The sequence below is a fragment of the Sminthopsis crassicaudata genome, chromosome 2 (assembly GCF_048593235.1).
Source record: "Sminthopsis crassicaudata isolate SCR6 chromosome 2, ASM4859323v1, whole genome shotgun sequence".
Lineage (NCBI taxonomy): Eukaryota > Metazoa > Chordata > Mammalia > Dasyuromorphia > Dasyuridae > Sminthopsis > Sminthopsis crassicaudata.
In genome coordinates, this window is record NC_133618.1 from 151,550,686 (window position 1) to 151,562,853 (window position 12,168).

The window sequence follows — 12,168 nt, forward strand, 5'->3', positions numbered from 1 at the left end:
TATAGTTATTAAGTATCTCAGGCTGGAATTGAATTGAGTCTTCCTATTTCCAAGCTCAGTGCTTGGAAGGAAGGAAGAGAAGTTGAGTTGAGAACTTTCTCTACCCCCATACTTTTTGGAGAAAAAGGAATTTGTAGCAAACTCTTTCCCCTTTTCTTTAACTATTTTTTGATATAATCTCTCATTTTCTCCAGTCTCTGATGAAGAGGCCAACTTTCTCACCAAGACCAGCCCCTCATCATGAAGACCAATGTTAGCCCTTGATCTCATCAACTCTAGTAGATTATATATATTTCCACTTTCCTGTTTATAATTTCCCTCTATTTATTGGTTCCATCCCATCTAGCTTCAAATATGCCTAAGACAAAACTATCTCTTATTAACTTCTCAATCTATTGTCTTATTATCTTTTTCAACCAAACGTTATTGACCAATTGAAATTGCTTTCTCCAGATCTCTCATTTTTCATCCTTTGTCAAATCCCTACAGTATTGGCTACTGTTGACTTCCTGCATTCCCAGAATTTTCATGACACTGCTTTCTCTTGTTTTTGCTCCCATCTGTCTGACTTCTCCTTCTCAGTATTCTTTGTTGGATCATGGTCGATACTCCAATCTCTTAACTTACTTTGTCCTTGGCCGCCTTCTTTTACTTTCTGCACTCTTTCAGTTAGTGATCTCATTGTTTCCAATAGGTTTAATTATCGTCTGTGATGACTCCTAAATCTTTATATCTTTTTGCTTTGTTTAATATCAGCACTACAGTAAAAACTAATTATTGGGCAATTCAAACTTGTTGTTCTGTGGGCACTTCAAACTAAAATATCCAAAACATAATTCATTACTTCCTCAATTCACCTCTCTTCCCAACTTCCTTTTACTGGTGAATTCAACACTATCTTTCCTTCCAGTCTTTCAATTTTGTGACCTTAGAGTCATGCTCAATTCTCACAAACCCCTACATAACCAATCAGAATCTTATCTTTTCTATTTAACTATCTCTCTAACATTCATTTACATATACAACTATTACCCTAATTCAGGATCTCATCACCTTTTATTTGCACTATTGCTGTAACCTCCTATTTTCTTTGCCTCAAGTCTCTCCCCACTCTATTCTCATTCTCCATATAGTTGCCAAAATGATTTTTCTAAAATCCAGGACTAACCATGTCAGTCTTCTAACTCATTAAACTCTAGTGGCTTCCTATTGCCTCTAGGAACAAATATCTTCTGTCTGGCAATTAAGTTTCTTCCTACTTCATCCTACCTTTCAGTCTTAATGTTACATACCTATTTATATACTTGGTGGTCTTGTCAAACTGGCCACCTTATTGTTCCTTGTACCCAGTATTCTATCTCCTGTTTTCATGAAACCTTTGGTCTAGGTGTCCTTCCTCACCTCTGCATCTTGGATATCTTAGTTTTCTTCAAGGCTCACCTCAAATAGTATTTACCTGTTTCCCTCCCCCCAAAACAACATAATATCTATTTTGTATAAATCTACCTACAGATATATATACAGGCCCATGCTAACTGCCTGCATAGAATATAAGCTTCTTTAAAGCAGGGAATGTTCACATATGTTTTTGTGCTTTCTATACCCAGTAGAATTCCTAACATTTATTAGGTGCTATGTTGTCCATTTTCTTTGACTCATTTTTTCCACTACTGGATTTTTGCCTTAAAGAAATTAAAGACAGAAAGAAAGATCCAATATTGATTGATATAAGCACAAGTCCTTTTAGTGATACCAAAAATTTTAAACCAAATTGGTACTCATCAATTTGGAAATAGCTAAAAAAATTATGGTATAAGAATATTGACAAATATTATTCTTCAGTAAGAAAAGAGTAGTATGAGAATCTTTGAGAGACTATGGGTAAGAGGCATATATGATGAGTTGTAAATGATTTGTACTCTATATTGATATAAAAGAAAAAAGGGTATTTCATTAAGTGTATTGTAAAATTTTACTAATATTAATGAAATCTCAGTATTAAAGTCATCACTGTGACTATTGCTTTTGAAAATTTTAACTTAGCAAATGGGAGGATTTTCTGTTTCATAGCTATTCATTGTATATGTTTTATATGTATATATATGTGTGTATGTGTATATATATATATATATATATGTATATACATACATATATATATATATTTGGAATAAAGTTTTAATGTCAGCATTTAGGTTCTTACTCATTAGCAAAGACAGACAATAGTAATCTTATGTTATAAATCTTCTATCTAAAATCAAGAGTTCACTATTTTTGTTTTGTTTTATGAAGAGTTATTTTTTCTTTTTCCAAATTCTTCATAACTTAGAGGGATGTAGAGAATAAGGGTGTGGAGGAGACAGGTGTTTACTTTGTAAAGCCCTTAAACAGAGAGAAGAGACTATATCTTTCCCTTCTGGGAATCCTGAAAAACTGCAAAGAATATAGATGAGGACCAAATGATAGGGGCTATTGGCTTGGGAACCTATCTGGTAAATCTTAGACTTCTATCTTTCTAGGGTACTCAATCTGCTAATCAGATGACTTAGACATACATAGATTTGCCTTATGGCTAAAGATCAATTTTTCTTCATAGTTAGAATATTAAGAGTTTGCTTTATCTTTGGAAAATAAATTTACATTTTAAAAAATATTTGCTTTTTACTTTTTTTTTTTTTTTTTTTTAGCATAATTCTCCTTCCAGTGATGATAGTTCAGACTACAGCCTTGATTCGGATGTTGAACATGCAGAAAGGTCCCATAAAAAAGGATCAAGTTCCTATAGGGATTATGACTCATCATTTCTTCAGGTATTATTTTTCTTTTAAAATAATCTATTTCTTTTTCTTCTAGTAGTTTAATAAAACATCCTATAAAATACATATGCATTAGATTTCAGTTCTATAACAAAGTCTATACATTAATCTCACTTAAACAACATTGTCAGTAGATGAGTTATTCTTCATAATTTAATTTTCTAAATAATTATAATGTTCTCCGCTAAGCACAAAAATTTTTTTATTAATTTGAGTGTAAATCTTTTTAAGTCAAATGTATGTTTCTTGTCATAACCAGAATACACAAATCATAATATAAACTTTTCTTCAAAACTCAATGTTTTCATTATGAATATCAATTACTTTACCAATCTGTGTCATACTCTCTGTAGGGATCATTGTTTTCTTTTAGACTAAATGGCTTTAAACTGCCATATTTTTTAAAAAACATTTTTCAGTTTCGTTCCTGTTATTATATATTTCTTTTTGTTGTTAGTATTCCTCCCTCTTTATATTCTTAAATGTGTAAATATTCCTTTTCTCTCTTAATGATTTGATACTTTTATTCTGTTATAATCTAGGAAACCAGAGAACACACTAAAGTTATATATAAAATAAGAGTAAATGGTACATGAGGACTGTTACTATAGTGTGGTTAAAAAAATATTTTGACAACTACATTAGTGATATAATTTATGGTTATTTTCTGGTTTTCAGATATGTTCTTGGTAGATGATTTTGCTGGGGAAAAATGAGGGGTCAATGTAATTTCTACTTATTAAATTTGTGATGTCATATCCCTATATACTATTACTTAATGCTTTTTCCAAGATATTTTTTCCTCAGAGACAGAAACTAAGAAAGAGAGAAAATGGTAAGAGGTAGAGAGATATAAAAAGATTTCTTTCTTATAAAGTTGAGATGGGATTTTTGTCACGCAGGTTACATTGAAATACTTCTATTTTCTCATCTTCACTGACAGATTATATAATAAAGCTCTTTTGCTTTAACAAATGTTTTCATTAATCAGATTTATTCTATGCTAAGAATCTAAATAATTTTACCAGAATTATTTGTTTTAGAAGTACATCTGACTTTTTTGGTCAATTTATCATAGGACATTTATAGAAATTAAACATGCATATGTACTATTTTTGGTGCCTATCATAGATTATGTCACCTGAAAAAAAAAGCACCAATCCATAACTGTAGCAGAACATTGCCCTCCTAATTAATTCTTTTTTAAAATAAGTATTTGTTGACATTTTCTGTTCCACATCACCTTAATATCCTGTGTATCTATCTCTTTTCCAGAGAGCCATCTCACATGACAAATAGTATTTTGGGGAGAGAAAAAAATAATCACTCAACTGGTTGATAAATTGAAAAAGTCCTAAAACATATGCAATTCACTTGTGGATCCACAACTTCAATGAAGGGTTATATTGGAAATGTATTCTTATATCCATTTGAGTTCCACTTAATTTTTATAATTCTGTTATATTCGCTTTTGATTTTTTGGAGTGTGTTTTTATCTTTTCCATTTTTATTATAGTTACTGTATATGTTGTTTTCTTATTTCTATTTATTTCACTCTGTATCAGTTAATATAGAGCTTTCCTTGCTTCTATGTCTTCATCACAGTCATCATTTCTTATAGTACATTAATTCACGTACTGCAATTTGTTTCTTTTCCCAATTGCTGGACATCTACTTTGTTTCCAATTTTTAGCTAGCACAAAAAAGTGTGTCAGTATTTTGTAGTATGTGGGAATATGGCTTCCTTGAATTATAAGTTCAATAATATAGTCTCTTGTTCAAAGAGTATGGACATTTTAATCATTTTATTTGCATATTTCCAAATTGCCTTATAAATGGTTATACCATTTCTTAGCTCTACTGACAAAGTATTGGCATGCCTATCTTCACACAAACCCTCTAATATTGACTTGATTTTTTTTGTTATTTTTATCTATTTGCAGATTGTGAAGTGAACTCCAAGGTTGTTTTGATTAGTATTTCTTTTGTTGTTAAAGATTTGGAGCATTTTGTTCATATAATTATGAATACTTTGCAGTTTTTTGGCAACTGTTCATATCCTTTGAGCATTTATCTATTGAAGAAATGCTGGTAGTCATATTTATTTGCTTTTCTCTTTATTCTTAATATGTCTTGGCTACTGAAGCCTTATCAGAAAAATTTGATGCAAAGATTTTTTCCCATTTAGCAGTTTCCCTTCTCATCTTAGATGCAATAATAATGTTGTCTGTGCAGAAGCTATTTGGTTTCAATTTCTCACCTCTAACATAAGCACAATATTTTGTTCCTTCAATCAATCTTTTTTTAAGATGGCTCTCTTTCCACTGACTGCCTTCCCCTTACTACTGTTCTCTTACTCAAATTTCTTCCATTCATCTCCCCTTAAACCATTTTTGTTATTTAGTTTGAAAATTGTATATTTTTCACCCCTTTCCAGAAAGGATTTCTCTTACTCCCTTCATTATCCATCTTTTCTTTCTGTTTACACTAGATTCATTCTCTCATTCATGACTCCTATAATTATCTGGCCTTTCTCTTTTCCTTCTCTTCTTTCTGTAAACACATTTTCCAAATCATCCAGAGGCTCTCTCCTCTAGAGAGCTTGCCCCAGGATTCCCTTCTCATTTTTCCTCATTTCTAGAACTGTATCAATTATTATAGATATCAGAGAGGACTGCTGCCCCATGGAAGAGCTTAACCTCTTCACTTGATCATTCAACTCTCTTGTTGACATTTTTTTGGTACATTTTCTTGGAAATTTCTCTGTGTCTATACTTTCCCATTCTTCCATGTGCCAGGGGTCCCAATTCCATCCTATCCAGGATAAGTAGACATTTCAAGCACCAAATCCCCAGTCTTCATCCAATGTAAGGTCCTCATCTTTCTTCACCAACCATGTTTTCTTCATAGGAGCATTCATCAGTGAAATCCCCTCATACCTCCAAAGTAGGGCTTTATTCTTTCCCACTTCTTACCCCGTTTCTTATCTACTTTCCTATAGGTTCTTCTCTTTAAGAGACCATAAGGTTACTTTCTTCTCATTGTTAGCACTTGATATGATCCTGGAGCATCATTCATTCTCTATTCCTCTACCCTTCCCTGCTTTTCATCTTGTGAGCTTGTCTTCTTGTGTTGTGAACATATCTTCTTTTAATATTCTTGTTTTGGGCTTATCTTCTTCTAGGTTGTCCTGCATTTCTGTATATTTACATTTCTAATCTATTCTCTTTTGTTTCTTTGCTGAGGTGTACAGTATTACAGATTCAACTTTTTCTGTTTTTCATTATTTTTGCTGTGAAGGACATACATTCTGCATTTATAATTCTCATTTCTCTTTTAATCCACTCAGGAATAGATGTTGTAGTTCCATGTTCTCTCCAAATTCCACAGGGTTTTCTCATCAAATGTTGGATCCTTTTCCTTTATCAGTATTTATTTATAGATAACCTGAACTTGTTTGCTGCATCTGAAGGCCATGTTTATTTCTCTTGCTACTGTTTTTCCTATTGATTTAATCTGTTTGTGTTCGAGATCTTTGAGTTTTAGTCTTCCAGAAATTTTGTTTTAATCTTTCCCCTGTATTCTCCTTATTATTCACTTCCTGACCTTTCTTTGATTGTGGTTTCCTTTGGGACTGGATCTCAGAAGTGTCATAGCCTCCTTCCATAAATGAGCAATTCACAGTTCACTAGCCTAGGTCTTTGCTCCAGCTGACTTTCAACTCAAAACTGGCCCCAATTAAATACTGTGTTGTTTCCTTCTGGTGTGATGGAATGCTGTCCACATGTGGTGTCCTATCTACGTGATTTGTCCCATTTCTTCTATTCCCTGGTTCTCTGGCACCAGTAGTTCAGAACTTTTTTTTTTCCTTGCACCTGCAGTTCATAGCTTTACAGCACTGATACTTTTGGGTTGCAGACAATGTTAGACTTTTGCTCCTTTCCCAAAGGGTTATGACTATTGAATCCCAAGCATATTTCATCAGCTTGGAGCAAGGGTCTCTATGGCACTGGAAAGACCAGGGTTTGATGCAAGCATAAATCATGTTCTTGGGTCTACTAATGCAGCATTGCTACTTATAAGGTGGAAGATCAGAGAGGAGGAGTATGAAGTGAACTCAGGATTGGGGAGCATCAGTTCCTAGGGTATTGAGCTTATTAGTTTATTTGTTTGTTTTTACTTTCTTTGGGGTATTGTATGTCCTAGAACATGGAGAAAAGTGAAGTTGATTTATCTTTGTCATGTAATCTCTGTTTCAGAGAGGCTTGAGAAATTGTAGGGATCAGAGAAAATGTCAGATCTGCCATCTTTTTCCTCATGTAACTATATAACCTTCTTATCTAAAAGCTAGATCTTAAAGACCCATCCTGGTTGTGTTTATTTTATTGTTCTGTAGTGGCCACTTTAGGTAAACATTTCTAAAAGTCAGTATGACTTAGTGGTTAATGGACATCTAAGTGATTTAAAGCTGGTAAGAAAAAGTTTTCAAATTGCATAAACATTTTTAAAAAAATAATAATTTTTCCAATTATTTAAAAAGACAAATTTTAACATTCATTTAAAAACTAATTTTAAGTTCTAAATTTTCCCCTTTTCCTTCTCACTTCTCCCCTCCCTAACATGATAAATAATTTGATATAAGTTATATGTGTGCAACCATATAAAATATATTTCCTCATTAGGTAGATTATGAAAGAAGAAACAGACCTTAAGAAAAAAACTACAAAAAAACAGTTAAAATATTATGCTTCATTCTGCATTCAGATTTTTTTAGTTCTTTCTCTGGCTATGAATAGCATTTTTCTTCACGAGTCCTTTGGAATTCCCCTGAATCATATTACTCACATTAACTAAGTAATTTATAATTGATCATCATAAAGTGTTACTGTTTACTGTGTTCAGTGTTCTTCTGCTTATGCTCATTTCACTTTGTTGATGCATGTAAGTATATTCAGGATTTTCAGAAATTTACCTGCTCCTTATTTCTTATAACACAGTAGTATTCCATACATTGATATGCTACTACTTGTTCAGCCATTCCCCAATTGATAAGCATCACCTCAATTTCCTATTCTTTGCCACAACAAAAAGAGCTACTATAAATATTTTTGTTCAAAGCATATACTTTTCTCATTTTAAAAAATCTCTTTGGAATACAGACCTAGTAGTGATATTGGTGGATCAAAGTATATTCACAATTTGATTGTCCTTTAGACAATGGAAATTAGTTCACAATTTTACCAACATTGTATTAATGTCCCAATTCTCCTATATATCCCCTCCAACAATTTTCATTTTTTTTCTTTTATATTAGCCAATCTGTTAAATATGAGTTGGTACCACAGAGTTGTTTTAATTTGCATTTCTCTAATCATTAGTGTTTAGAGCATTTTTTCTTATGACTATGGAAAGCTTTGATTTCTTCATTTGAAAACTTCCTATTCTTATCCTTTCACCATTTATCAACTGGGGAGTGACTTGTATTTGACTCTATTTCTCTATTTTTCAGAGACGTTTGTTGTAAAATTTGTTTCTCAGCTTTCTACTTTCCTTGTAATCTTGGTTACATTGGTTTTTTGGTTTAGGGGTGTGTGTGTGTGTGTGTGTGTGTGTGTGCGCGTGTGCACACGCAAAACCTTTTATTTTAATATAATAAAAATTATCCATTTTATATTTAGTGATGCTCTCTATCTCTTGTTTGGTCATAAAGTCTTCTCTTATTCATAGATTTGACATATGAACTATTATTCTGTGCTCTCCTAGTTTGCTTATGGTATCACCCTTTATGTCTGTACTATATACCCATTTTGATCCTATTTCAGTATACTATATGAAATGCTGATTATGCCTAGTTTATGCCATACTATTTTCCAATTAGTTTTTATCAAATAGTGAGTTTTTGTCCCAGAAGCTGAGGGCTTTGGGTTTATCCAACAATAGATTGCTATGGTCATAGACTGAAATGTCACAAAAACTATTTTTATGAATGATCTTTCCATACTTAACTCTATATATAGAGAGTATAAGTATATAAGTATGAATTATATATGTGTGTATACATACATACATATACATATAACTCTACTATATATGTAGAATATAAAGATTCTCCAAGCCTATATACTCTAACCATCAATATAGATCAACGAATTGCTTGCTACTTATACTCTGGGCCACTAAAAGGTTAACTCACTCTCATGGTATCTACCAGCATATGTGTTTCAGATCCAGGAGTTGAATCTAGGTCTTCCAGACTCAAATAAAAGATTGCTCCTCTGCTATGCCACATTATCTTTCATGTATATTTTGCATAACTAAGAAAAATCATATCCAAGCATAATTTCACCTTTTGATTCTTACATGTCTCAAATCATAAATTGAAAATTCATTACATTGAAGCCATCCTTTATCATAAATATTTTCTCATTTTCTAAATATACATATCACTTATACAAGATTGCTCTACTTTCATTCATCATTCTTTATATTTATAAAGGTATATATATAAACTTATATTTTCTTACAGCTTATAAAATTGAATCACCATTCATGACTCTCTTCTTCCTCTGATTATAGTAATTATTCTGTCTATCCCATATTCCATTATAAGGTTTCCATTTTGTATACAAACATGTCTTTATCATTATATTCAAATTCTGCTGGTTGCCCTTATTCTCTCCAGATTAGTTCTAATATGAATCATTTTGTTGTTTGTGACTTATTTAAAACTTGTTTATAACTTATTTGCTTTCTTTTTTTTGATTGTCCAGTCTTATTTTTTTCCTTGTATAGCTATATCATTTAGAATGAAAATTTGTAGACCTCAGCAATTCCATTTAAATCTTTTTTTATGTATGTGAATTTTTAAATGGATCTTCACTTAAATGAATTTTTATCATCATTTGTATTCCAAAAAAAATAGAAAGTTTGTAAAAGTCACTAATGCCAAAAGTTAGATCTAAATACTTGACTAGCATCTCTTTCCCTTATTCAGTTGAAGACCTTCCATTCTACTCATTTTACAGAGGTTTTTGCTAGGCACAGTACTATTTTATGAGTATTTAAACTCTGCTTTATAGTCATTTAAGTAGCTTGCTCCATATCTTAAAATTATTATCATTTTTGGCTAAAAGCAGGCAGTAGACAATCAAAATAACTGAATTTTTTTTCTTTTAGTTGGGGTTTTTAAAAAAACATTTGTAGTAAGTTTTACTTTACTCTAACATATTGTAGTTTATTAAGACAGGTAATGGATGTTTATAAAAGACTGCTTGGTCCTTCACTTAAATGTTTTACCCAGTATGAATCATTTTCCAGAGGTGGTAATTCGCAAAAATCTTTCTCCATAATTTTTCCTTACATAAACATGGAGATGTTGATATTTTGTATGCTTATATGTTCTCTCAAAAAGTGTCTTATGTGTATTTCATCTTCACTCAGCAGGACTTGAAAAATACATTGGCTAATCTTCACTGAAGAGTGATTTTTTTTTTTTTAGATTAGTAATGGGTATGTAATCTAGGTAAAATCACATACTTGATTATAGATTGTGAACCCTATATGTATGTAGAGGTAGAACTGATCTAGAAAACAGTTCTTCTCTTGGAATACAAACATCATCAATTTAATTTAACTTATATTTAATTCTATATGCCAGGGCCTTGTAGCAAAAGGATATTTAGAATATCATTATATTAAAATTTACTTTTATATTATATTTTAAGAGTTTTCAGAGCTTTGCCTATATTATCTCATGTATTCACAACAGCCCTAAGAGGTAGGTTGTACAAGCATTATTAACCTTATTTTACAGATGAGGAAGTTAAATCTCAGTGATTTAAATGATTTATCCAAGAACATTTTACTAGTATTGTTAGAGACAAATTTGAATGCAGGTATAGTGCAGCTAGACCCAAATAGGATCACAAAGATTTGGATACAACTGAAAAATGATTGAGCAACAACAGTAAATGTCTTGATTACTGATCTAGCATTTTTTCCCACCATATCCCAGAGTAATTATCTACATATGTGAGAAAGTTACTAAGAAGACTTTATATTGGGAGATTTGGAAAAGTTAGAAGGGTTAGTACTAGGTTTGTAAATGGAGAGAAGATTAAGATGCAAATTTTGGGGTCAGGGTAAATGCATAGAGGGGAAGGAAACCTTCAGATAGATAGTTGATAGTAACATTTACTTATGATTGATAATTAAGTCTCTAGCAAAGATAATTTAGCAATATAATCTTTAAATTCATAAATCAATAAAATATATCATTAAAAATAAGTAGAAACTTTTTTCTAGTGGAAATTTAGATAGAATTTATTTTCTTATCTTATCTTATTTATTTTCTTTTACATTTTATTTGCTTAAGAAAGACCCAAGTAATAGGTTATTACTTTTTTTTAAGGCTTTAGTTTATTTTTTAAATTTATTTATAATTTTTTTCACAGTATATATGCATGAGTAATTTTTTTATAATATTATCCCTTGTATTCATTTTTCCAAATTATCCCCTCCCTCCCTCTACTCCCTCCCCTTGATGACAGGCAATCCCATACATTTTACATATGTTACAATATAACCTAGATATAATATATGTGTATAAATCCTATTTTCTTGTTGCACATTAAGTATTAGATTCCGAAGGTATAAGTAACCTGGGTAGATAGACAGTAGTGCTAACAATTTACATTCACTTCCCAGTGTTCCTTCTCTGGGTGTAGTTGTTTCTGTCCATCATTGATCAACTGGAAGTGAGTTGGATCTTCTTTATGTTGAAGATATCCACTTCCATCAGAATATATCTTCATATAGAATTGTTGTTGAAGTGTATAGTGATCTTCTGGTTCTGCTCATTTCACTCAGCATCAGTTGATGTAAGTCTCTCCAAGCTTAAGGCTTTAGTTTCAAAACATATGTATAGATAGTTTTCAACATTCACTCTTGCAAAACCTTGTGTTCTAGATTTTTTCTCCCTCCCTTTCTTCCGTTCCCTTCCTGATGACAAGTAATTCAATATATGTTAAAAATGTGTAGTTCTTCTATATATATTTCCACAATTATCATGCTGCACAAGAAAAATCAGATCAAAAAGGGAAAAAAATGAGAAAGAAAACAAAATGCAAGCAAACAAGAACAACATAAGTGAAAATGCTATGTTGTGATCCACTCTCAATCCCTTCTCTCTGGGTATAGATAGCTCTCTCTATCATACAACCATTGAAATTGGAATAAGTTATTGTTGATTCCTGTTAAACATTTTCATTAGATGTAAAACCACACAAACTCATAACTCAACTTTTTTTTCTGCATTGATTATTTTGTTTGATCCTCACAATTGCCCTCTGAGTTA

General features: G+C 31.6%; 1 protein-coding gene across 3 annotated transcripts in view; it reads left to right on the forward strand.

The window, feature by feature from the left end:
• The window catches only part of ZC3H6 (zinc finger CCCH-type containing 6), a 68,687-nt gene that overhangs the window by 25,388 nt on the left and 31,131 nt on the right, over positions 1-12,168 (forward strand). For all 3 annotated transcript variants that reach the window (XM_074287692.1, XM_074287694.1, XM_074287693.1), the window contains exon 3: positions 2,685-2,807. In XM_074287692.1, the coding sequence (XP_074143793.1) occupies positions 2,685-2,807 (123 nt within the window). The remainder of the gene's footprint in view (positions 1-2,684; positions 2,808-12,168) is intronic.